Consider the following 27,898-nt stretch of genomic DNA (forward strand, 5'->3'; position numbering starts at 1 on the left):
AAGGATCCAGGTAGGAAATGGTCCAGTTAAAAACTTCCCCAGATAATTTGGATTATATAAGTACCAACGCTTCAGGACTTGACTGAGGTGTGTTTCTAGATTTAGGTAAGATTTAAATGAAGGCAAATAATTAAATAAAGATATTCTATTACATAGTGTTAGTCAAAGAGATAAATGAAGGATCTAACTAATCTATAGTATAAATAACCAAGAAACAAGTGCTGCCACAGGACTGTACCTACACAGACCATTTGCAGTCTAACCTATATTCAAAATTTCTAATGGAACACAAATGGAACACAGCTCTGATCACACACATTTATATTTATATTTAATAATACTATAACATATATATCATCAAATATTTTGTGTATAAAATACTTTATATAATATATATAATTATACACATATAATTTCTAGAATAATTTTTAACCAGAAACAACAACAAAAAAAATGAACAAGGAATTTAGACATCAATTAAGTAATTTTTTGGGTGTTCGATGTAGGCTCTTTGTACAAAGTAAATATTTTGTGGGTACCTTGTCAAATTATTTCATAAAGTTTTATGGGCTTCATTTTTAATTTATGTTTACCTTTTGCAAGTAAAGGACTGTTCCTTTTAGTACAGCATAAAAAGTTTTCCATCCTCGCTTTCCTCTTGGAGCTAGAAAGGGGAAAAAAATGGAAAATTTTATTTGACAGAAAACAGCATTTTAGAAAGAGTCAAAATGATCAACATGGTGATTGTGTTTCAATGTTCCCGGTTTATTAACTTCCAAAATTAGTAATAATGAGAACTAAAATTTTCTTGAGACTTTAACAAAAACAGGCAATATTCCAAAAATGTCCTCCATGTACTATCTCTCTTAATCCTCCCAATAATCCTGCGAGACAGGTACTATGACTCTTGTCTTTTTATAAAACTGAAGCACAGAAAGTAATCCACTAATGGTCACACAACTAGAAAGAGAAGAGAACAAGAATCTGGAAGCCAGGAAGCATGGCTCTATCGACATGACTTAAGGACTGGGAAAGCAAAAAGGCATTTTGGAAGTATATATTAATCTAAGAGAAAGCTTAGAAGGCTCATGTAACAGATCATCTCAGCTTTTCAAAGTTTCTAGAAATCATTAAAATCTCAGAATATAAAAGAACTCCTCTTGGCATTTCCCCTCAATACCCACCAACTGGATTATAACTTTAGATATTATTATTCCTATGGCAACCTGTGGTAACTCATTGCAGATCTTGCCACACTGTAACAGTATTTTTGTTAAAGTGTCACTTTTCAGGGGATTATGAATGAAGTGAGAGCAGGTACCCTTCATTTCTATAATTCACAGTACCTGGCAATGTGTAAGGCAGACATTAGGTACCCTCATAAAAATTCTCCAAATTAATTTTCTTCCAGAAGTCCTTATATTATTTTTGTTTATATTTTCTTGGAGTAAAAAGTAGAATTTCTTAACTGACTTATGTATACTTTTATAGACTATCCTAAAACAAAAGCACAGATTAGCGAACACATTTTACTATCCAATCTTAATCCTAATTAAAATAATGTAACTGGAAAATGTTATTACCTGAATGTCATTTTTCTTTTTCTTTAAAGATTTTATTTACCTATTTGACAGAGAGAGAGAGACAGCAAGAGGGAACACAAGCAGGGGAAGTGGGAGAGGGAGAAGCAGGCTTCCTGCTGAGCAGGGAGCCCAATGCGGGGCTCGATCCCAGGACCCTGAGATCATGACCTGAGGTGAAGGCAGATGCTTAATGACTGAGCCACCCAGGAACCGCTGAATGCCATTTTTCTAAACATGTCTATCCAAATAGGTAGAGAGGACCACTTATTCTTATTCCTCCATCAACCATTTGGCTGCCTTTATGTTGTCTTAACTTGGATACCTAATAGGAAATGTATTTTCTTAAGAAAATCCTTTAAATCTCCTTTGACTGAAGACTCAAAAATTCTTAGGGTTGGGAATTGTGTGAATATCCACCTAGAGAACACAGGTGCCCCTGCCAACACCATACTAATATATCCACCTGTCAAAAAAGGACTCAAAACATCCGCTCTCCAGGTTTCCAGGGTAAATTAAAAAAAAAAAAAAAAGAAAGAAAAGAAAAGAAAATCATCCCATCTGTTTTCACTATGTAAGGTTTAAAAGTATTTACTCAAAAATAATTGATCAACAACAGTACATCGTCATCTCCTTTATAAAGAGAGCCACAGATCATTGTGTGTGTGTGTGTGTGTAACATAAATGTTAACTGTACTTTTCAATATGTGTCAAAATCGATATGGTTGATGTGAGAATGGTGCACACAGAAGTGACCACAGGCTCGCTCTCTCTCTCTGATAAATAAATAAATAAATAAAAATCTTTAAAAAAAAAAAAAAAAAAAAAAAGAAGTGACCACAGAATGCACAAGCCATGGCAGAGCAGGACCAAAGGCAGCATGGTGTGCTGAAGGTACCTGACTAGAAACAGACCGGCTGGTTTCTAGTCTTGTTTTAAAACCATCTCACCCAAAACCCCTGAGTAACTCCTGGCCAATCCACCAACTTTTCAAAACTTCAGATGCTTTATTTAAAAATATGGATAATTTACCTAAGTTAAGGCAAATCACTAGCTAATGGCGGAAAGTAATTTAGAGAAATCCCTTTTCTTTCTTGTTTTTCTCTTATTTTTATTTATTTATTTAGTTTTTGCTTTTTCCCATCACCTTTAATTCCCATCACCTATTTTACCCATTGCCCCCACCCAAATCATCTCTGGTAACCATCAGTTAATTCCCTATATTTAAGAGTCTGTTTCTTCATTTCTTCCTTTTTTCCTTTGCTCATTTGTTTCTTAAATTCCATGTGTGAGTAAAATCATATGGTTTTTTCTCTTTCTCTGACTTATTTTGCTTAGCGTCACATTCTCTGATCCATCCATGTTGTTGCAAATGTCAAGATTTCATTCTTTTTTCATGGATGAGTAATATTCCCTTGTGTACACACACACACACACACACGCGCGCGCACGCACATGACCCATTTCTTTATCCCTTCCTCTACTGAAGGACACCTGGGCTGCTTCCATAATTTGGAAATTGTAAATAATGCTGCAATATACATGGGGATGCATATGTGCCTCTTAGTGTTTTTGTATTTGGGGGGTAAATATCCAGCGGTGCAATTACTGGGTATTTAGAGTAGTTCTATTTTTAGTTTTTAAAGAAACCCCCATACTGTTTTCACAGTGGCTGCACCAGTTTGCATTCTCACCAACAGTGCATGAGGGTCCCTTTCTCTCTCCACATACTTGCCAACACTTGTTCTTGAATTTTTGACTGTAGCCATTCCGACAGGTGTGAGGTGATATCTCATGGTGGTTTTGATTTGTACTTCCCTGATGATAACTGATGTTGAGCATCTTTTCATGTGTCTATTGGCCATCTGGATGTCCTTGGGAGAAATGTCTGTTCATATCTTTTGCCCATTTTTAAATTGGGCTATTTGTGTTTTGGGTGTTAAGTTCTTTGTGTATTTTGGGATACTAACCCTTTATCAGGTCATTTGCAAATTTCTTCTCCCATTCCATACACTGCCTTTTAGTTTTGTTGAGAGTTTTCTTCGCTGTGCGGATACTTTTAATTTAGTAGTCCCAATTGTTCATTTTTCCTTTTTAAAAATTTTTTTATTTTTTAAAATTTTTTATTTTTATTATTTTTTATTTTTTATAAACATATAATATATTTTTATCCCCAGAGGTAGAGGTCTGTGAATCCATTTTTCCTTTTATTTCCCTTGCCTCAGGAGAAGTATCTAGAAAAATTTTATTATAGATGATGCCAAAGAAGTTACTGCCTGTGCCCTAGCTAGGATTTTTATGGTTTCAGGTCTCACATTTAGGTCTTCAAGCAATTTTGCCTTTATTTTTGTGTGTAGTGAAAAAAAAAATGGTCCAGTTTCATTCTTTTGCATGTCGCTGTCCAGTTTTCCCAACACCAGTTGAATAGACTTTTTCCCATTACACATTCTTTCCTCCTTTTTCAGAGATTAATTGATCATGTAGTTGTGTGTTTATTTCTGTGTATTCTATTCATTTCTATTAATCTATGTGTCCATTTTTATGCCAGTACCATACTGTTTTCATATGAAAATCCTACCTCATACTCAATGGGAAAAAAGCAGAACATTTCTCCTATGTGAGGAACAAGACGAGGATGTTTCAGGTTCCGCAACGTAACCTGAAGTCTGGAATTGTGATGCCTCCACCTTTTCTTTTTAAGATTGCTTTAGCTATTCAGAGTCTTTTGTGGTTCCATACCAACTTTAGGATTGTCTGATCCGGTTCTGTGAAAAATGTTGTTGGTATTTTGATAGGGATTTGCATTAAATCTGTAGATTGCTTTGGGTAGTATAAGACATTTTAGCAATATTTGTTATTTCAATCCAAGAGCATGGAAGGTCTTTCCATTTCTTTGTGTGGTCTTTGATTTACTTCTTTAGTTACATTTATTCCTAGGTGTTTTATTATTTTTGGTGCAGTTGTAAATGGGATTGTTAATTACTTTCTGCTGCTTTATCAACAATATATGGAAATGCAACAGATTTCTGTACACTGATTTTTGTATCCTGCAACTATACTGAATTTATCAGTTCTAGTAGCTTTTGGGTGGAGTCTTCAGGGTTTTCTATTTAGTATTATGTCGTCTGCAAATACTGAAAGCCTTTTATTTCTTTTCGTTGTCGGACTGCTGTGGCTAGGACTTTCAGCCTTTGTTGAATAAAATTGGTGAGAGTGGACATCCTCATCTTGTTCCTCACATAGGAGAAATGTTCTGCTTTTTTCCCATTGAGTATGAGGTAGGATTTTCATATAAGGTCTTTTATATTGAGGTATGTTCCCTCTAAACTTATCTTGTTGAGAGCCTTTTTAAAAAAATCATGAATGGATGTTATACTTTGTCAAATCTTTTTGATGCATCTATTTAAATGATGATATGAATTTTATCTTTTCTCTAATTGCTAATGATATATCTCATTGACTGACTTGCAAATATTGAGCCATCCTTCCATCCTGGGAATAAATCCTACTTGATATTGTTGAATGATTTTTTTAATGTACTGTTGGACTTGGTTTACAACTATTCTCTTGAGGATTTCTGCATCTATGTTCATCAGAGATACTGGCCAGTAGTTTTTTTTGTTTGTTTGTTTTTGTTTTTTGTGGTGTCTTCATCTGGTTTTCTTATGCTAATACTGGTCTCAAAGAATGAATCTGGAAGCTTTCCTTCTTCATCTATATTTTGGGGAATAGTCTGAAAAAAAAACAGGTGTTAATGCTTCTTCACATATCATTATAAACACTCTTTAATCCTCTTGCCATGTTTCCCCTATTGAACCACCCCACCCCTGTCTAGTATTCATCAGTTTGTTCTCTAGAGTTAAGAATATTGTTCCTTGGTTTGTCTCTCTTTTTTCCTTTAATAATTGCTTAGTTCCTTGGTTTGTCTTTTTTCCTTTAATAATTGTTTTGTTTCTTAAATGGCACATGTGAGTGAAATCATGCGGTATTTGTCTTTCTCTGACTGGTTTATTTTGCTTAGCATTATACACTCTACCTCCACCCATGTTGTTGCATATCGCAGGATTTAATTCTTTTTATGGCTGAGTAATACTTCATTGCGTATATATACCACATCTTCTCTACCAACTAATCTGTTGATGGAACACTTGGGCTGCTTCTGTAGTTTGGCTATTGTAAATAATGCTGCAATCAATATAGGGGACATGTATCTCATTGAATCAGTGTTGTTATGTGTTTTGGGTAAATACCCAGTACTGTGTTCATTAGATTATAGGGTAGTTCTGTCTTTTATTTTTAGAGGAAGCTCCATACTATTTTTCACAATGGGAGCACCTGTCTGCATTCTGTGCAGTGCAGAAAGGTTCCCTTTTCTCCACATCCTTGCCAACACCTGTTGTTTCTTATGTTGTTGATTTTAGCCATTTTGACAGGTGTGAGGTGATATCATATTATAGTTTTACACCCTATGTCCTACTCATTAGATGCTTAGTACATTTATATTGAAAATAATTACTGATAGATGTGTTATTGCCATTTAGTTATTTACTTTGTGGTTATTCTTGTAGTTTTTCTCCTATCTTTCTTCTCTTGTTCTCTTTCCTGGTTTGCTGGCTTTCTTTAGTGAAATACTTGGATATCTTTCTTGTTATTCTTTGCTTATTTTTACTGTTTTTTTATTTGTGGCTACCATTGATTTATATGTAATATCTTCTGCATATAGCAGTCCATGCTATGCTGACGGTTGCTTAAGTTGGAACCCATTCTTTACTTCTCTCATCCTCATGTTTTAGGTATATGGTATCGTATTTTACATCATTTTGTGAATCCCTTGGCTGGTTTTTACAGATATACTTACTTATACCTTTTGTGTTTCCTACTTCTCCTACTCTTACTATGGCTTTTCCTTTCCTTTCCACTCAAAGGATCCCTTCTAATACTTCTTATAGGGTTGGTTTAGTTGTCATGAACTACTTTATTTTTTCATTTTTCTGAGAAAATTTATCTGTCATTCTGTTCTTTTTAAAAAATTTTAAATTCAATTAATTAACATATAATGTATTATTAATTTCAGACACAGAGATCAGTGATTCATCAGTCTTATATAATACCCAGGGCTCACTATATCTTGCGCCCCCCTGAAGGTCCATCCCCCAGTTACCCCATCCCCTCATCTCCCTACCCTCCAGCAACCCTGTTTATTTCCTATAGTTAAGAGTCTCTTATAGTTTGTCTCCCTCTCTGATTTCGTCTCCCCTCCCTTCCACTATGATCCTGTTTTGTTTCTTAAATTCCACATGAGATAATATGATAACTGTCTTTCTGTGATTGACTTCTTTTGCTTAGCATAGTCCTCTTTAGTCCATCCATGTCATTGCAAATGACAAGATTTCATTTTGATGAAATCATTGATGGCTGAGTAGTATTCCATTGTATATATACATATACTCTACATCTTCTTTATCCATTCATCTGTCACTTTGTTCTGAATGACAGTCTTGTTGGATAGAATATTCTTGGCTGAAGATTTTTCCCTTACAGCACTTTGAATATATCATGCCACTGTCTTCTGGCCTGTAAAGTTTCTACTGAAAAACAACTGATTGCTTAGCAGATTTCCCTTATAAGAAATGTCTTCTTTTCTCTTGGTGCTTTAAAAGTTTTTTTTTTTTTTTTCTCTACCACTATTTGCCATTTTAATTACTATGTGTCTTGGTGTGGACCTCCTTGCATTGATTTTGTTGGGGTAACCTCTGTGCCTCCTGGATATGGATCTCTTCTTCAGATTAGGGGAGTTCTCAGCTATTTCTTCAAATAAATAAATAATAAATTCAAATAAATTTTCTGTCCCCGTCTCTTTCTCTTCTTCTGTGATCCCTAAAATGTAAATGTTATTATGCTTGATATAACTGCTGAGTTCCCTAAATCTATTCTCATTTTTCATAATTTTTTCCCTCTCTTAGTTCAGCTTGATTACTTCCCATTTCTCTGTCTTCCAGGTTATTAATTTGTTCCTCTGAGTCCTCTAATTTGCTATTTATTCTATCAAGTATACTTTAATTTCACTTATTGTCTTGCTGCTTCTTTTTTAATCTTTGTTCAGGGAATCACTGATGTCCTATTCTTTTCTCAAGTCCAGTGAGTATACTTATGATCATTACTTGAAATTTTCTATCAGACATATCACTTATCTCCATTTTGCTTAGGTCTCTTGCTGTGGTTTTATCCTGTTGTTTCATTTGGGACATACTCTTCTGTCTCTTCATTTTTATCTATCTTTTCCATGTGTTAGGAAGTTAGTTCATTTCCTGCTCTTTAAGGTAATGGCCTTATGAAGAAGAGGTCTTACTGATGAGGGAGCAGGAGGCTGGCTGAGGACACAGCAAAAGCTGGCGCCTTGCACCCCCTCTTCTCCCGCTCCCCTCCATATGTGTAGCATTCCTCAGGCACCCCTGACTGCCATAAAATGATAAATAGTTAACTTGCAGAGATCGCAATCCTGTAGAACAGGAATCTCCCTTGCTCTACAAGATGTCCTATAGACCTGAACAGGGAGGTTACCTTATCAATAGCACAGATTTCCAGAGGCAAATAACTCTTGGTTCCTGAAGCCCTAATGTCCCCCTCCCACCATAAACTGGAGGAGACTGGGGTAGAAAGGAATGTAAATGATAGCAGGATCATAATGCCCCACCAAGAATCCCCCATTATCTTGATGTTAGTGCCTGACCTAAAGACGACATTGATCAAGCCATAATGGCAAAGACTCCCCCCCGGCACCTTGTAGACCCTCCCTAGCATGTGAGAACTCTGTCGAAATCCCCCATTCCTTCACCACCTCCCCCCCAACCGTGGGGTATATAACATGCCCACCTTCACAACCCGGGGCAGCAGCAGCTCTTCCTGCCCACGGGTCCTGTCCCCGTGCTTTAATAAACCACCATTTTGCACCAACGACGTCTTAAGAATTCTTTCTTAGTCATCGGCTCCGAACCTCCTCACCCCACCGAACCTGACTTAGGTTCTGGGACTTCATCATTTTTGGCGAGCCAGCCAGGAGATTTGTGAGTCTTTACATTTGGACTCTGAGCTTCGGTGCAAAATTGGTGAGTACCTTCTCTCCTTTTCCTGTACTCTCATTCCAGGGCTTTTTCAAGGAGTATGGTCTTATTGGAACACTTGCATGTCAATTGCTCAGGCTGTAATCCTCTAGCCCATGGCTACTCTATGGGGAGGAGAGTGTCTGCCTTTTGGCTGTAAGTTAGTACCCTGGCCGGAATGGCAATAAGACCCAGAAACTTGAGGGCCTCTCTTTATTCCTGGTCTTATAGAAAGTTGTCTCTCTTGGGCACGGGACAGCCACCTAAGTCACCAGGACGGCTGCCAATCTTAAGACTCCCGTGTGAGGTTTCCTCCTGATTGATCTAATGTGATCCCCTCCACATGCCCGGTCTAGCCACTTCTGGCCACGGGACCTCCACTGGAAGCCGGCCGAAACCAGTACCCGATTGAATTAAAACGCAACCGGGGACCGTTTCCTAGGGAAGTTGGCTGTAAGGACCACATGTGTTGGAATGTCGCATAGACCATGATGGATTTCAATCTTTACTGTTTCTCATCAGTGTCTTCTGCAAACCGCCTAAAGCTATGAAATTGAGTAATTTCCCCTTGCCAAACTTTTCTAGTATTTCCATGGGTTAATATGGCAAAACAGTATGCAGTCTTCAGGACATATGATAGCATGGCACAAGCATTTTAGTCCATTCACCAGGCACCCATCTGTAGTCTAGGATGCGATGGGGAAGTGGAGGGACGCCGGCACCCCTCCAGGGCCTTTTAAGGCATGACGGTGATCAATAGCGATATCTTGAGGGACGCCTCCGGTCGCTTTTGACACCTGAAACCTCTGACATACCCTGTGCGGGACGCCACACAGGAGTCAGGGGATTTGGTAATGGACCTTCATTACTTTTCTGGAAGCATGGCCTCAGTAGACTTCTTCAGCTCCCAAGGACTCTACCTTGGGGTGCCTTTTAACCCACTGGAAATAATTTGGATTGCAAAACTTAGGAAAGGACTGAGCTCCTGTAACACTGCATGGCCTCAGTGGGATCTATCAGTTAGATCTCTGCAGGAAACAGGGCAAATGGACCTAGGATACCTTCACCGCTTGTACCTAGGCCTTCATTGCTCTACACCAGGACCCCAGACTAAGGGGCTTTTGTGGAATGTGTTTGCCCAAATGAGTCAGCTGTAAACTTTCTCCTGACATATTCGATGATAATTACGTAAATAAACCTTCTTCTAGTAAACCCAGGTTGCTGGGCCATCCCTAGCAAAGGGGACTCTGGCTTTATTTCTCTGTTTCTCTTAATAGATGTGGGGGCTTCTCCCTCACTCACGTCCCGTGTTAATGGCTATAACTGGAGCCAACTGGGGTTGGTCTAACTCGAGACAGAGACCATAAGGAATATTCCCAAGCAGCTGCCGAAACTCTCTTTGTTTCGGGGAAGTTTCCCTGTGTTCTCTGGCCTGACTTGGACTGCCTAACCCCTCCCCCCTGGCTGATGGGAAAGCATGGCGTCTGCTCCTCTGTTGGGCCTTATGAGCTCTAAAACCGGGAATCTTTTCTCTACCTCCTGGCAGCGCTTTGCTTCTTCTGTTTCCCCCTTACATGTTTCTGCACCAACGTGTGTGCAGCCTGCATGACTGGCCTCTAGATCATGCACCACGGCTCCTTCTCTCTCCACTGTAAAGGAGCAAGAAGAGCACCCCTGGACCTAACACTCCCCACTCCAGATCTTCCCACGCATGTCTCAGGTAAACATTCAAAGCGGAGTGGGCCCAGGTGGAACGTAAATCACTATTGGAACTAAGTTAAGTTTGTTGGTTTAATTAAGATAAGACGTGTCTTTTAAGTTAACAGCAGTAAATGTGAAGCTTTTATTCCATCAAAGTTTACTGAAGGTCAAATAAGCTTGTGTTACTTGTTAAAATTTGTTAGCAAAGAAATGACAAAACTGATGGTTAATTGTTGTCTCAAAGTTCTAATGGGTAATTGCTGAAGTAGCTTTCAAAGTCTTTGGTAACCCGAAAGTTTTAAAGTTTTGCTTGGATGACAAATGTAATTGAATTGTGGACATCTAGGTCTTAACCAAACAGGATAAAATGCTAAGTCGTTAATTACTGAATGTAGGTTTGTGCTTTTGACTTCTTACTGCAAAGAAACTAAGAGTATTTAAATCTGCTGGTAAGCTTGTTTTCTACTTAACTGATTCATAAATTGCCACCTGAAGAATTCTGTTGTAACAGTTCACAATTGGTTAATAACTAAAGGTGTTTCTAAGAATACAAAGTTCTGCTTAGTGTAACTAGGACTGATGGAAATAAAGGGAAACTGTATGTAGGAAAGTAGGAGGGCGCCTGGGTGGCTCAGTGGGTTAAGCCGCTGCCTTCGGCTCAGGTCATGATCTCAGGGTCCTGGGATCGAGTCCCGCATCGGGCTCTCTGCTCAGCAGGGAGCCTGCTTCCTTCTCTCTCTCTCTCTGCCTGCCTCTCAGTGTACTTGTGATTTCTCTCTGTCAAATAAACAAATAAAATCTTAAAAAAAAATAAATTAAAAAAAAAAAAAAAAAAGAAAGTAGGAGATATGTAAGAAAGATTTAAGGAATGGGAATACATTTTGTTGAAGGTAAAGGAAGGTAATTTTGTCCTAAATGAGATGGTTGTTTAGAAGGAAATGGCTTGGGACAAAACCTGAATGCAAAGGAAAGTTGTAGAAGGTTTGTGAAGGGAAATCTTCAGAAAAGGAATTTTATCTATGGTCAAGAATGGATTAAGATTGGGGCGCCTGGGTGGCTCAGTGGGTTAAGCCACTGCCTTCGGCTCGGGTCATGATCTCAGGGTCCTGGGATCGAGTCCCGCATCGGGCTCTCTGCTCGGCAGGGAGCCTGCTTCCCTCTCTCTCTCTCTCTCTCTCTGCCTGCCTCTCTGCTTACTTGTGGTCTCTCTCTCTGTCAAATAAATAAATAAAATCTTTAAAAAAAAAAAAGAATGGATTAAGATTGAAATGAATGGGTTTTAAAGGTACATTGGTACAAGACTGAAATTGTCTCTGTTCAAAAGGACAATGTTTTCTTAGATCAATTGATCTGTTAAGAAAATGTAAATGGTTTTGATGAGGGAGCAGGAGGCTGGCTGAGGACCCAGCAAAAGCTGGCGCCTTGCACCCCCTCTTCACCTGCTCCCCTCCATATGTGTGGCATTCCTCAGGCACCCATGACTGCCATAAAACGATAAATGGTTAACTTGCAGGGATCGCAATCCTGCAGAACAGGAATCTCCCTTGCTCTACAAGATGTCCTAGAGACCTAAACAGGGAGGTTACCGTATCAATAGCACAAATTTCCAGAGGCAAATAACTTGGTTCCTGAAGCCCTAATGTCCCCCTCCCACCATAAACTGGAGGAGATTGGGGTAGAAAGGAATGTAGATGATGGCCGGATCATAATGCCCCACCAAGAATCCCCCATTATCTTGATGTTAGTGCCTGACCTAAAGACGACATTGATCAAGCCATAATGGCAAAGACTCCCCCCCGGCACCTTGTAGACCCTCCCTAGCATGTGAGAACTCTGTCGAAATCCCCCATTCCTTCACCACCTCCCCCCCAACCGTGGGGTATATAACATGCCCACCTTCACAACCCGGGGAAGCAGCTCTTCCTGCCCACGGGTCCTGTCCCCGTGCTTTAATAAACCACCATTTTGCACCAACGACGTCTTAAGAAGTCTTTCTTTAGTCGTCGGCTCCGAACCTCCTCACCCCACCGAACCTGACTTAGGTTCTGGGACTTCATCATTTTTGGCGAGCCAGCCAGGAGATTTGTGAGTCTTTACATTTGGACTCTGAGCTTCGGTGCAAAATTGGTGAGTACCTTCTCTCCTTTTCCTGTACTCTCATTCCAGGGCTTTTTCAAGGAGTATGGTCTTATTGGAACACTTGCATGTCAATTGCTCAGGCTGTAATCCTCTAGCCCATGGCTACTCTATGGGGAGGAGAGTGTCTGCCTTTTGGCTGTAAGTTAGTACCCTGGCCGGAATGGCAATAAGACCCAGAAACTTGAGGGCCTCTCTTTATTCCTGGTCTTATAGAAAGTTGTCTCTCTTGGGCACGGGACAGCCACCTAAGTCACCAGGACGGCTGCCAATCTTAAGACTCCCGTGTGAGGTTTCCTCCTGATTGATCTAATGTGATCCCCTCCACATGCCCGGTCTAGCCACTTCTGGCCGCGAGACCTCCACTGGAAGCCGGCCGAAACTAGTACCCGATTGAATTAAAACGCAACCGGGGACCGTTTCCTAGGGAAGTTGGCTGTAAGGACCACATGTGTTGGAATGTCGCATAGACCATGATGGATTTCAATCTTTACTGTTTCTCGTCAGTGTCTTCTGCAAACCGCCTAAAGCTATGAAATTGAGTAATTTCCCATTGCCAAACTTTTCTAGTATTTCCATGGGTTAATATGGCAAAACAGTATGCAGTCTTCAGGACATACGATAGCATGGCACAAGCGTTTTAGTCCATTCACCAGGCACCCATTGGCAGCCTAGGATGCGATGGGGAAGTGGAGGGACGCCGGCACCCCTCCAGGGCCTTTTAAGGCATGACGGTGATCAATAGCGATATCTTGAGGGACGCCTCTGGTCGCTTTTGACACCCAGGAACCTCTGACATATCCTGCGTGGGACGCTACCCAGGAGTCAGGGGGGATTTGGTAATGAACCTTCATTACTTTTCTGGAAGCATGGCCTCAGTAGGCTTCTTCAGTTCCCAAGTACTCTACCTTGGGGTGCCTTTTAACCCACTGGAAATAATTTGGATTGCAAAACTTAGGAAAGGACTGAGCTCCTGTAACACTACATGGCCTCAGTGGGATCTATCAGTTAGATCTCCTCTGCAGGAAGCAGGGCAAATGGACCTAGGGTGCCTGCATTGCTCATACCTAGGCCTTCATTGCTCTGCACCAGGACCCCAGACTAAGGGGCTTTTGCGGAATGTGTTTGCCCAAATGAGTCATCTAGTAAACTTTCTCTGACATATTCGATGATAATTACGTAAATAAGCCTTCTTCTAGTAAACCCAGGTTGCTGGGCCATCCCTAGCAAAGGGGATTCTGGCTTTATTTCTCTCTGTTACTCCTAATAGATGTGGGGGCTTCTCCCTCACTCACTTCCCGTGTTAATGGCTATAACTGGAGCCAACTGGAGTTGGTCTAACTCGAGACAGAGACCATAAGGAATATTCCCAAGCAGCTGCCGAAACTCTCTTTGTTTCGGGGAAGTTTCCCTGTGTTCTCTGGCCTGACTTGGACTGCCTAACCCCTCCCCCCTGGCTGATGGGAAAGCATGGCGTCTGCTCCTCTGTTGGGGCTTAGGAGCTCCGAAACCGGGAATCCTTTCTCTGCCTCCTGGCAGCAATTTGTTTCTTCTATTTCCCTCTTCTCCTATTTCTGTACCAACGTGTGTGCAGCCTGCATGACAGGCCTCTAGATCATGCACCACAGCTCCTTCTCTCTTCACTGTCAAGGAGCAAGAAGAGAACCCCCTGGACCTAACACCCACTCCAGATCTTCCCACACATGTCTCAGGTAAACATTCAAAGCGGAGTGGGCCCAGGTGGAACGTAAATCACTATTGGAACTAAGTTAAGTTTGTTGGTTTAATTAAGATAGATGCATCTTTGAAGTTAACAGCAGTAAATGTGAAGCTTTATTCTATCGAAGTTTACTAAAGGTCAAATAAGCTCATGTTATTTATTAAAATTTGTTAGCAAAGAAATGACTAAACTGATGGTTAATTGTCTGTCTCAAAGTTCTAATGGGTAAATGCTGAAGTAGCTTTCAAAGTCTTTGGTAACCTGAAAGTTTTAAAGTTTTGCTTGGATGACAAGTAGAATTAAATTGTGGACATCTAGGTCTTAACCAAACAGGATAAAATGCTAAGTCGTTAATTTCTGGATGTAGGTTTGTGCTTTTGACTTCTTACTGCAAAGAAACTAAGAGTATTTAAATCTGTTGGTAAACTTGTTTGCCACTTAACTGATACATAAATTGCCACCTGAAGAATTCTGTTGTAACAGTTCACAATTGGTTAATAACTAAAGGTGTTTCTAAGAATACGAAGTTCTGCTTAGTGTAACTAAGACTGATGGAAATAAAGGGAAACTCTGTATGTAGGAAAGTAGGAGATATGTAAGAAAGATTTAAGGAATGGGAATACATTTTGCTGAAGGTAAAGGAAGGTAATTTTGTCCTAAATGAGATGGTTGTTTAGAAGGAAATGGCTTGGGACAAAACCTGAATGCAAAGGAAAGTTGTAGAAGGTTTGTGAAGGGAAATCTTCAGAAAAGGAATTTTATCTATGGTCAAGAATGGATTAAGATTGAAATGAATGGGTTTTAAAGGTACATTGGTACAAGACTGAAATTCTCTGTTCAAAAGGACAATGTTTTCTTAGATCAATTGATCTGTTAAGAAAATGTAAATGGTTTTCTCTTTGCCTGCCCAGAAAAACGAGTTTCTATGTTTTATCAGGTGTTTAACATCCCTAATTATATTTAGGCATGTGCTTTAAAACTTTCTAAAATTTTAGCAAATGTTGACAGGATTTAAATTGTAAATCTCTTTAACTCCAGCTTTTCCTTGGTATGTGAAGTTGCTCATGAAGTACTACTGAACCAATGATAAACCTTGGGTTACATTTGGGAAAATGCTATAACTATTCTAGAGATTCTACGCACTTCCTAAAGTTTTAACGTTTTGAGAGATCATTGCTTGATACTGTAATTATGGAAATGTTATGTATCACAGAAATAACCTGATTTCCTTGCAGCTAAATTGTAAACTCCTGTGTCTCTTTAGCTCTAACCATATCCATTCTGAGTTTTGTCATTTATAATTGTTTTAATTCTCTTGTAAAATGAGTTTTATCTTCAAGGATATTCCTATAAAGGACTTTCAGGACAAATACAGATATTTGATATGCTTGAAAATCCTAAAACTGAAATGGGTAAGAATTTCCAGAACTGACTAAAGCCGCATTCACCAGAATTAGTAACATGGGACTAAATGAACTAAAAGATTATAGTGTTGTGTCTGTTAATGTTTTGTCTTACTTTAAACATTGCTGGTTCTCTCTACTGTTTGCTCTTCCAGACTAGGGATACTCCCTCCTAGTTATCTGTAACTTATAGAGATGTAAAAGTGCTCATTTGTAAAAGTGCTCAAAGCATTCACCTTTTCTCTTTATCTGAACCCTCTGAAACCAAAAGGTCTTAGTAAGTATTCTTTCTTCCATGGCAATCAGTCATTTGCATAAGTTCAATAAGAATCTGTTCTCCTTGTAACAGGACACAATTGGAAACACGGGTTATTTTACCAAGGCTTTGACTGGGATGTCATATTTGAAAAGACTCAGATATGACCAGACAGTTTAAAGGAACTAAGGTTGACTTTATGAAACCTGGAGCCATAAAGCCCCTTGGGACTGTTGGCCTGATACCTTGCTTACAGAGTTCCCAGCAGCCTCACCAGGTGAGTAAAGAATGTCACTCCTTGGTAGGTGCAGTCTCAGGAAGAGGAACTCGCCCAAATCAACAGGTATTCCAGGCATGCCTGATGGCAAGTACAGGGCTTGGCTTCTGGCCCGGAGAGGCTACTAAAAGTTCAACCTAGAGATTCCTTATACAAAGTTCCAGCAAAGCAGATTCTAAAAGATCTATTGGTCACAGTCACTGTTCTTGCTGAGCTTATGTAAATAATGGGCCAAGTTTGTTAAAACTGGACTTGTTTCACAAGTGAATTAGTCCTGATTTGGCTATCTCTGGAAATGAGGGTTACTTTAGAGAGAAAAATTGTTTTAGTAACACACCTTTATGGATGTTAAATTCTAGATTTGATTGTCTTTAAATGTTTGTTTACCTAAGCTAAACAATTAGAGGTAAACTTCAGAGAAGTTACACAATAGCTCATTTAGATGATCTTCTTGCTTTTTATTTTGTGGGGATATTAGCAGACCCCACAGCACATGATTAAACAACTGGAATAATGAAATTGCCTAAAAGCCAACCTATCGACTCCATAGGATTAACTATGGACTTGTGGAGATAATGGATGACCCCACTTTCTTTATGAGTGGATTGGATGATCCATGGGGGACTCCCCTTATCTCTTGACAAGTTTTCTCACTTGCCAGTGATCCTCTGTAATCAGGATATTGTTAAGGCTGGACCACTCAAAGGTCTTCTTATTCGTTTCATCCCTTAGTCATATTTATCCTAGAGGCCACCTCTGTTGAGGTGCAATTGCAAACAGATGCTTTAGCTAAGCATAGAACAGCCCTCATAAAAGTGCCTCAAAGCTCACTATGGGACAGTCCTTGACTGTAATGATGTCACATCAGGTCCAGATTTGTCTTAGAAGCCAAAGGCCACCAGTGGATGATGGAGGCCAACTAATTAAATATTGGGCCATACTTATAGATATGCTAGAAATAATACTTAAAACTTGTCAAACTTTAAACCTAGTTACCTGTATGCCTGAACCTGACCTGTACTTCTTTCTCTATAGAGCAAAAAAGGTTATTAATCTTGCTTACTCTATTTGTCCAGATTTAAGATGCCCCTGTTAAAAATATGAATGACAGTTGGTTTTCTGATGACAGTAGTTTTCATAGAAAAAAATAAGAAAAGCTAGGTGTGCCATAGTGCTCACTAGCACTTTGCAATTGCCAAAGTCTAAGAATTAACATTTATACTGACTCCAAATATGCTTTCCTGGTACTACATGCCCATGGAGCTATTTGGAAGGAAAGGGGATTGCTATCAAGCCATAACTCCCCAATCAAATATGGGCCTAAGTTACAAAACCCTCCTTATCGCTATACTGAAGATGGCATATATCAGATCCGGGATACATATTTGTGGTTCACACCACGATTGGACAGCTCAGTTAAAAGGCAGTTTTATGCTGGGAACAAAAGAATCATACGTAGGATACTTGGACAAATAACACACAGTATCGAGGATGGCTATCATTAGAAATGTGTTCCCAAATAATAGTACTCCAGGCTACTGAATGTTTTGCTACTGATTGGGTAAGGTGACCTGGCATTAGATGGCCAGCTCTAAACGGAACCCACTGGATATGTGGAACCAACCTGTGGCCCTGGCTTCCTCCAGGGTGGATAGGTCGCTGTACTTCAGGATTTTCCTGGATTCATGGGCGCATTACTAAAACCATTACAACTCCAGCTAATCCCCCAACTTGAAACAAAGATGGACACGATCTGTTTTTAAATGGTATGATCACTTAGCATCCATTTTTGTTCCATCTGCGGGACTAGAGGATGTCAGGTGGCATGTAGAAGCCCTTAATAAATATACTATAAAGGCACTCAATGATCCACTAAATGGCATCTCCCTACTTAATACCGAAGTCTCACAGATATGCAAGGCAGTCCTACAAAATAGGATGGCCTTAGATGTCCTGACAGCAGCCCAGGGTGGCACATGTGCAATCATCAAAACAGAATGTTGCGTGTACATCCCAGACTATCGCAAAAATGTCACAGGAATAATAAAGGATATGAACACCCAGATTAAGGCCCTACAAGATCCTTCTCTCTCTCTCAGTAAATGGTTAAGTTCCTAATTTGAAGGAGGACTATGGCCGAATCTCCTTTTCGGGCTTCTTATTCTTATCGCCTTATTAATCTTAATATGTTGCTTTGTTCCATGTTTCTCTACTTGGTGCCGAGACTCCATTGCTACAATGACTACACCACGACAGACGATCCTTGTCGCGCGCGAGGACGCCTCTTCACTGTCAGCGCTGGATTCAGCTGCCTCCACCTTTCCTAACTCCCCTATACGTTCCTACCCTGATCAATATTGACCCGAGAAGGTAGGGACAGCTCTACGCCCCTATTCAGCACGAAGAAGTTACAGAAGATGAGACCTTCCACCTTCAACCACCTTAAAGATTTAAGGGTCAAAATTGTTCAGGGGGGAATGATGAGGGAGCAGGAGGCTGGCTGAGGACCCAGCAAAAGCTGGCGCCTTGCACCCCCTCTTCACCTGCTCCCCTCCATATGTGTGGCATTCCTCAGGCACCCATGACTGCCATAAAACGATAAATGGTTAACTTGCAGGGATCGCAATCCTGTAGAACAGGAATCTCCCTTGCTCTACAAGATGTCCTATAGACCTAAACAGGGAGGTTACCGTATCAATAGCACAAATTTCCAGAGGCAAATAACTTAGTTCCTGAAGCCCTAATGTCCCCCTCCCACCATAAACTGGAGGAGATTGGGGTAGAAAGGAATGTAGATGATGGCCGGATCATAATGCCCCACCAAGAATCCCCCATTATCTTGATGTTAGTGCCTGACCTAAAGACGACATTGATCAAGCCATCATGGCAAAGACTCCCCCCGGCACCTTGTAGACCCTCCCTAGCATGTGAGAACTCTGTCGAAATCCCCCATTCCTTCACCACCTCCCCCCCAACCGTGGGGTATATAACATGCCCACCTTCACAACCCGGGGAAGCAGCTCTTTCTGCCCACGAGTCCTGTCCCCGTGCTTTAATAAACCACCATTTTGCACCAATGAAGTCTTAAGAATTCTTTCTTTAGTCGTCGGCTCCGAACCTCCTCACCCCACCGAACCTGACTTAGGTTCTGGGACTTCATCAGTTTTCTCTTTGCCTGCCCAGAAAAACGAGTTTCTATGTTCAGTTTTATCAGGTGTTTAACATCCCTAATTATATTTAGGCATGTGCTTTAAAACTTTCTAAGATTTTAGCAAATGTTGACAAGATTTAAATTGTAAATCTCTTTAACTCAGGCTTTTCCTTGGTATGTGAAGTTGCTCATGAAGTACTACTGAACCAATGATAAACCTTGGATTACATTTGGGAAAATACTATAACTATTCTAGAGATTCTATGCACTTCTTAAAGTTTTAATGTTTTGAGAGATCATCGCTTGATACTGTAATTATGGAAATGTTATGTATCACAGAAATAACCGGATTTCCTTGCAGCTAAATTGTAAACTCCCGTGTCTCTTTAGCTCTAACCATATCCATTCTGAGTTTTTGTAATTTATAATTGTTTTAATTCTCTTGTAAAATGAGTTTTATCTTCAAGGATATTCCTATAAAGGACTTTCAGGACAAATACAGATATTTGATATGCTTGAAAATCCCAAAACTGAAATGGGTAAGAATTTCCAGAACTGACTAAAGCCGCATTCACCAGAATTAGTAACATGGGACTAAATGAACTAAAAGATTATAGTGTTGTGTCTGTTAATGTTTTGTCTTACTTTAAACATTGCTGGTTCTCTCTACTGTTTGCTCTTCCAGACTAGGGATACTCCCTCCTAGTTATCTGTAACTTATAGAGATGTAAAAGTGCTCATTTGTAAAAGTGCTCAAAGCATTCACCTTTTCTCTTTATCTGAACCCTCTGAAACCAAAAGGTCTCAGTAAGTGTTCTTTCTTCCATGGCAATCAGTCATTTGCATAAGTTCAATAAGAATCTGTTCTCCTTGTAACAGGAAAGAATTGGAAACAAGGGTTATTTTACCAAGGCTTTGACTGGGATGTCATATTTGAAAAGACTCAGATATGACCAGACAGCTTTAAGGAACTAAGGTTGACTTTATGAAACCTGGAGCCATAAAGCCCCTTGGGACTGTTGGCCTGATACCTTGCTTACAGAGTTCCCAGCAGCCTCACCAGGTGAGTAAAGAATGTCACTCCTTGGTAGGTGCACTCTCAGGAAGAGGAATTCGCCCAAAGGTATTGCAGGCATGCCTCATGGCAAGTACAGGGCTTGGCTTCTGGCCCGGAGAGGCTACTAAAAGTTCAACCTAGAGATTCCTTATACAAAGTTCCAGTAAAGCAGATTCTAAAAGATCTATTGATCACACTCACTGTTCTTGCTGAGCTTATGTAAATAATGGGCCGAGTTTGTTAAAACTGGACTTGTTTCACAAGTGAATTAGTGTTGATTTGGCTATCTCTGTAAATGAGGGTTATTTTAGAGAGAAAAATTGTGTTTTAATAACACACCTTTATGGATGTTGAATTCTAGATTTGATTGTCTTTAAATGCTTGTTTACCTAAGCTAAACAGTTTGAGGTAAACTTCAGAAAAGTTGCACAATAGCTTCTTTAGTCGATCTTACTATTTTGTGGGGATATTAGCAGAACCCCGTGGCACATGATTAAACAACTGAAAAAATGGGATTGATTCCCCAACAATTATATAACTTAACTAACACCTTATGTGTGGCTGGGATAAGGAAATTGCCTAAAAGCCAACCTATCGCACTCCATAGTATTAACCATGGACTTGTGGAGATAATGGATTACCCCACTTTCTTTATGAGTGGATTGAATGATGCATGGGGAACTCCCCTTATCTCTTGACAAGTTTTCTCACTTGCCAGTGATCCTCTGTAATCAGGATATTGTTAAGGCTGGACCACTCAAAGGTCTTCTTATTAGTTTCATCCCTTAGTCATATTTATCCTAGAGGCCACCTCTGTTGAGGTGCAATTGCAAATAGATGCTTTAGCTAAGCATAGAACAGCCCTCATAAAAGGAGCCTCAAAGCTCACTATGGAACAGTCCCTAACTGTAATGACTTCACATCAGGTCCAGATTTGTCTTAGAAGCCAAAGGCCACCAATGGATGACGGAGGCCAACTAATTAAATATTGGACTATACTTATAGATATGCCAGAAATAATACTTAAAATTTGTCAAACTTTAAACATAGTTACCTGTATGCCTGAACCTGACCACTGTACTTCTTTCTCTATAGAGCAAAAGTGTTCTTTTTATTTTATTTGATCTTGCTTATTCTATATGGCCAGATTTAAGATACCCCTGTTAAAAATATGAATGACAGTTGGTTTTCTGATGACAGTAGTTTTCATAGAAAAAATAAGAAAAGCTAGGTGTGCCATAGTGCTCACTAGCACTTTGCAATTGCCAAAGTCTAAGAATTAACATTTATACTGACTCCAAATATGCTTTCCTGGTACTACATGCCCATGGAGCTATTTGGAAGGAAAGGGGATTGCTATCAAGCCATAACTCCCCAATCAAATATGGGCCTAAGTTACAAAACCCTCCTTATCGCTATACTGAAGATGGCATATATCAGATCCGGGATACACATTTGTGGTTCACACCCACGATTGGACAGCTCAGTTAAAAGGCAGTTTTATGCTGGGAACAAAAGAATCATACGTAGGATACTTGGACAAATAACACACAGTATCGAGGATGGCTATCATTAGAAATGTGTTCCCAAATAATAGTACTCCAGGCTACTGAATGTTTTGCTACTGATTGGGTAAGGTGACCTGGCATTAGATGGCTAGCTCCAAACGGAACCCACTGGATATGTGGAACCAACCTGTGGCCCTGGCTTCCTCCAGGGTGGATAGGTCGCTGTACTTTAGGATTTGCCTGGATCCATGGGCGCATTACTAAAACCATTACAACTCCAGCTAATCTCTCCAATTTAAAGCAAAGATGGAAGCGATCTGTTTTTAAATGGTATGATTACTTAACATCCATTTTTGTTCCATCTGCGGGACTAAAGGATGTCATGTGGCATGTAGAAGCGCTTAATAAATATACTACAAAGGCACTCAATGATTCACTAAATAGCATCTCCCAGCTTAATACCGAAGTGTCACAGATATGCAAGGCAGTCCTACAAAATAGGATGGCCTTGGATGTCCTGACAGCAGCCCAGGGTGGCACATGCGCAATTATCAAGACAGAATGTTGCGTATACATCCCAGACTATTGCAAAAATGTCACAGGAATAATAAAGGATATGAACACCCAGATTAAGGCCCTACAAGATCCTTCTCTCTCTCTCAGTAAATGGTTAAGTTCCTAATTTGAAGGAGGACTATGGCCGAATCTCCTTTTCGGGCTTCTTATTCTTATCGCCTTATTAATCTTAATATGTTGCTTTGTTCCATGTTTCTCTACTTGGTGCCGAGACTCCATCACTACAATGACTTCACCACAGCAGACGATCCTTGTCATGCGCGAGGACGCCTCTTCACTGTCAGCGCTGGATTCAGCTGCCTCCACCTTTGTAACTCCCTTATATGTTCCTACCCTGATCAATATTGACCCGAGCAGGTAGGGACAGCTCTACGCCCCTATTCAGCACGAAGAAGTTATAGAAGATGAGACCTTCCACCTTCCACCACCTTAAAGATTTAAGGGTCAAAATTGTTCAGGGGGGGAATGATGAGGGAGCAGGAGGCTGGCTGAGGACACAGCAAAAGCTGGCGCCTTGCACCCCCTCTTCTCCCGCTCCCCTCCATATGTGTAGCATTCCTCAGGCACCCCTGACTGCCATAAAACGATAAATAGTTAACTTGCAGAGATCGCAATCCTGTAGAACAGGAATCTCCCTTGCTCTACAAGATGTCCTATAGACCTGAACAGGGAGGTTACCTTATCAATAGCACAGATTTCCAGAGGCAAATAACTCTTGGTTCCTGAAGCCCTAATGTCCCCCTCCCACCATAAACTGGAGGAGACTGGGGTAGAAAGGAATGTAAATGATAGCCGGATCATAATGCCCCACCAAGAATCCCCCATTATCTTGATGTTAGTGCCTGACCTAAAGACGACATTGATCAAGCCATCATGGCAAAGACTCCCCCCGGCACCTTGTAGACCCTCCCTAGCATGTGAGAACTCTGTCGAAATCCCCCATTCCTTCACCACCTCCCCCCCAACCGTGGGGTATATAACATGCCCACCTTCACAACCCGGGGCAGCAGCAGCTCTTCCTGCCCACGGGTCCTGTCCCCGTGCTTTAATAAACCACCATTTTGCACCAATGACGTCTTAAGAATTCTTTCTTAGTCGTCGGCTCCGAACCTCCTCACCCCACCGAACCTGACTTAGGTTCTGGGACTTCATCATTTTAATGTCCTACAGTGCAGTGACCCTCCTCTACAGGACTTGACACCTTAAGGAGCATCTCCTGTGTGTGTTGTGTGTGCCCTGCTGTTGTGTCCTGTGTCCTGGCTGCTTTATCCTTCAGTGTGGCTGGTTGCAGAGGCTTCTTTGCCTTTTGTGGGCAGTGTTTGGTCCTCAGCCAAGTGGTGCACATTTTAAGAGGTGTGCATGGGTCTGCTTGCACAAGGAGACCTGCCACTATCATCAGAACTGAGGCTAGATCAGGAGATGTGGTATTGGCTTGATTTGCACCATTCTTCTGGGGGAGGGGTACTGTAGCCCAGGACTGAGGCAAGCATGATGGGCAAGGGCAGATCCACCATAGTGTAGGGAGAAGGGGCTTGGTGTAAGCAAGTTCGGTGTCAAAAGATGGGAGGGTGGTTATAAATTCTCAGTGTGGGTGAGGAAGGTTATTTTGATTCTTCCTGGATGTATCTTGATATCTTTGTTAAAGGACTTAACTTTCCTAAGATAAAGGGGGATTAAAAACTGGTTTACCTATAGGGGTAGCACAGATTGGGGAAAGGGGATTACCTTGAAGTTTAACTCTATATGAATATTTAAAAATAAAAATAAAAATAAAGAATAAACTAAACTAAAATTAAATTAAAAAAAATTAAAATAGAAAAGCAAAAGAATAACACAGGTATATGTATCAAAAATTTCAGGTTTAAAGGTTATTATGGAATCTGATGTACTGGACATCTCACTGTGATGGTAAATAGGTTAAAAAATTATCTATTAAAAAAACCCAGAATAGTGGGAATGAATTAAAAATAAAAGTTGTATCTATGAAGTAGTGGTGGTTGTTCTCTTGTCTTTTTTGTTGTTGGTGGTGGTTTTCTGGGGGAGGGGCCTGCCGCATGGTTTTTCAGGCATTGTTTCCTGAGTTAAGTACTCCTGTCCCCATCAAGGGGGTGGGCTCTGAGGAAACCGGTTTTTCAGGCTTTTGTTCTCTGGAGGTTTTTTTGTTTGTTTGTTCATTTGTTTCTTCTTTGGGATGGGAGAGGAATGCAAGTTAGGTATTTTTCTCTAATTTCACTGAATTCTAGAACTTTCAAAGGTATCCCTTGCTCCTGGCCATGAAATTCAGAGCTGAGTCATGACCCCTCTGTCTGCCCTCTCAGATGTGACCAGCCCAATGTTTTTGCATGGTACCAATGCTAATAGCAGCACTAGTTATAGCAGAAGTAACACCACATACTGTTTTAAGCACTGTCTCAAAACTTAATGTGTATTAATAAAGCCTACAACTTTAAGAGGAAGCAATTATTATAATCTCTACTGATATGGAATCTGAGATCCCATCTAACCTGCAGTACTTTCTCCCCACAGTACTGGACACTTTTGCTCTGCTTTGTATGCAGGGGAAGACCAGTTGGGAAATGCATGGAAAGACCAGGGAAAGACCAAGACCAGTGCCCTGGTTAACTCTGAGATATAAGTTACATTCGAGCTATTTAAGAGCTGACTTAGCATGGACTCTGACTGATCAGGGAAAATATAGCCCAATAAGGACTGAAGGGACAGCCATGGTAAACAGTCTGTTCAACTGAACCAGTCCACATTCCTTGACTATCAGCCCTGGCTAGGGGACTGTTTCCTGACCACTGTAGGTTAAAATAAGGAACAAAAAAGGCCAAACAAATTTTTATGTTTATTATTCTATCTTTCTCTATCCCCCTTGCTTCCTCTCTCTCTTTCTCTCTCTCTCTCTCTCTCTCAGACACACACACACACATACACACAGACACACACAGAACATACATTTCTGCAAAAGAGAAATTGGCAGTTGTTCCAAAGATGGGTGATAACGGAACTATCATTAAATCTTCAGTATTACAAAACAGTTATTGTTAATGTTCTCGTCTCATCTTCATTAAACATTTGAAGAAGGCTTTTTGGAAATACAAAATAACAATATCTTGGCTTCAATTACTGCCACTGATCTTCATAAAACAGTTAAATACATAACTAGGACCAAAAGCACAGATGGTTACCATTTTTTCATAGAGAGGAAGGAATCAGAAAATATTCCTGAGCAATAAAATATTAAGTAAAGAGTATTGCTGGATATATGCCAAAAAATAAATTATACATTTTTTAATCCACCAAAAGGTATAGGCTTCATGTAAAAGTTTGTATTTGCATGCTATACTCTTCAACTTTAATTTCTTCTGAATTAAACTGGGAACAAATTGTGGCTAAGATCTTACTATTCCAATTTTTCTATTTTATTCATAAAGCAGAGAATTTTTTCCTACATCAAAACTGATTCATCCTGTTTTTGGCCACTACTTGCTTTGGATTCCCTGATCATCAACTTTTGGATTTTATTCAAGTTTAATATGAGAAAGACTTAATATGTATAGAAAGACACAGTATGTACATTGTCTATTTTTTCTTTTAATACACTAATCTCTCCTGTATATTGGCTTGAAAAGCATTTTTCCACTGCCCCAGTAAAATGACAAAAATACCATCCACCCCCTTCCCCCCAAAAGAGTAGAGGTCAGTAAGCCATATCCATACTAATGAGAAAGAATTCTTGAGTTATGGCCTGAAGGCTAACACTGCAGGCCCTACCAGGTTTGGAACCAAAGGGACTATGAGAATTTTGCATAGAACCTTCAATTTCCTTGTTACTGGGCAAAGACGTTTAAAATATAATGCGATACCAGTGAGGGCATTCCAAAATAAACCCTCCCTGAACTTGGAAACAAAGATGTGCTCAGCAAAAGCTCTTCTATACTAGTACAATTGGGATACATTTATGACATATTTGTAAAAGGCATAAGACATTTTTAAAGCTGCTTTATTTCTCTAGTGACGCATCTGAAAATTTGGCAAAATCCTTAAATTATCTTCCTTACAGGATGAAGAGGTATCCTACCTTGCTTGGTAGAAGGCAAACTTAAATTCTACATCACTGAGGTAGGTGTGTGTGTGGTTTTTTTTTCTTTTAAAGATTTATTTATTAGAGAGAGAGAGAATGAATGAGCATGTGTTGCAGGGGGAGGAGAAGAGGGAGGATGGGAGACAAGCAGATTTCTGGCTGAGTGGGAAGTCCAACAGATGGCTCCATCCCAGGGGCCTGGGGTCACGGCCTGAACCAAAAGCAACCATTGGATGCTCAGCTGACTGAGCCACCTTGGTGATGAGGGAACAGAAGGCTGGCTGAGGACAAAGCAGAAACTGACACCCTGCAACCTTCCCCCACTCCCACTCCTGAGTGGGACATATGTGACATTCTTTAAGAATCTCCCACCTATCTTTTTTTCTTTTTTTTAAGATTTTATTTATTTATCAGAGAGAGAGAGGGAGAGAGAGTGAGCACAGGCAGACAGGATGGCAGGCAAAGGCAGAGGGAGAAGCAGGCTCCCTGCTGAGCAAGGAGCCCAATGTGGGATTCAATCCCAGGATGCTGGGATCACGACCTGAGCTGAAGGCAGCTGCTTAACCAACTGAGCCACCCAGGCGTCCCTCTTCCACCTATCTTAATGTTAATACATTGCTAGAGGGAAAAATGACCTTGACAATGTCAAGGCCTCAAGGCCTCTTTAGCATATTAAAGTTCTATTGAAACCTCCCTTTTCCTTACCTCCCAACCCCATCACATGTAACCTGCCACCCCTCATAACCCTGGGGCAGCAGGTCTCTGCCCACAGGTCCTGTCCCCGTGCTTTAATAAACCACTATTTTGCACCAAAGATGTCTCAAGAATTCTTTCTTGGTCATCTGCTCCAGACTCCACCCCACTGAACCTCACCTATATTCTAAAACTTCATCACTGGCATCCCTAAGGTGGCTGAAGATACAACACAGGCAGGCAGAGTTTGCTTTCTGTGACTGGTTTATAAAGGATTTGGACAGATTCATAAATGACAGCCCTACAAATCATTAAGTCAAGTTAAGGGTAATCCTTGTATAGTTATCCTTGATTTTCTTTCATAAATATCCTTGGGCACTACTAGAACTACTATTATATCTTCATGGAGTGTAAAGGTCAAGGGCAGGCCACCCAAAATGTGCCACTTTGGCATATCAGTTATTTTCAATAAAAGTTACTTAAGAAACAACCAATGCAAAGAAACAACCCATGGAATGGGAGAAGATAATCACAAATGACACTACAGACAAAGGGCTGATATCCAAGATCTATAAAGAACTCCTCAAACTCAGCACTCAAAAACCATAATCACGTCAAAAAATGTGCAGAAGACATGAACAGACACTTCTCCA

General features: G+C 40.4%; 1 protein-coding gene across 10 annotated transcripts in view; it reads right to left on the reverse strand.

Moving 5' to 3' along the window:
* The window catches only part of PSD3 (pleckstrin and Sec7 domain containing 3), a 769,411-nt gene that overhangs the window by 99,804 nt on the left and 641,709 nt on the right, over positions 1–27,898 (reverse strand). For all 10 annotated transcript variants that reach the window (XM_059155883.1, XM_059155885.1, XM_059155884.1 and 7 more), the window contains one exon: positions 594–664. In XM_059155883.1, coding sequence (XP_059011866.1) covers positions 594–664 — 71 coding nt within the window. The remainder of the gene's footprint in view (positions 1–593; positions 665–27,898) is intronic.

This window comes from Mustela lutreola, chromosome 18 (assembly GCF_030435805.1).
Source record: "Mustela lutreola isolate mMusLut2 chromosome 18, mMusLut2.pri, whole genome shotgun sequence".
Taxonomy (NCBI): domain Eukaryota; kingdom Metazoa; phylum Chordata; class Mammalia; order Carnivora; family Mustelidae; genus Mustela; species Mustela lutreola.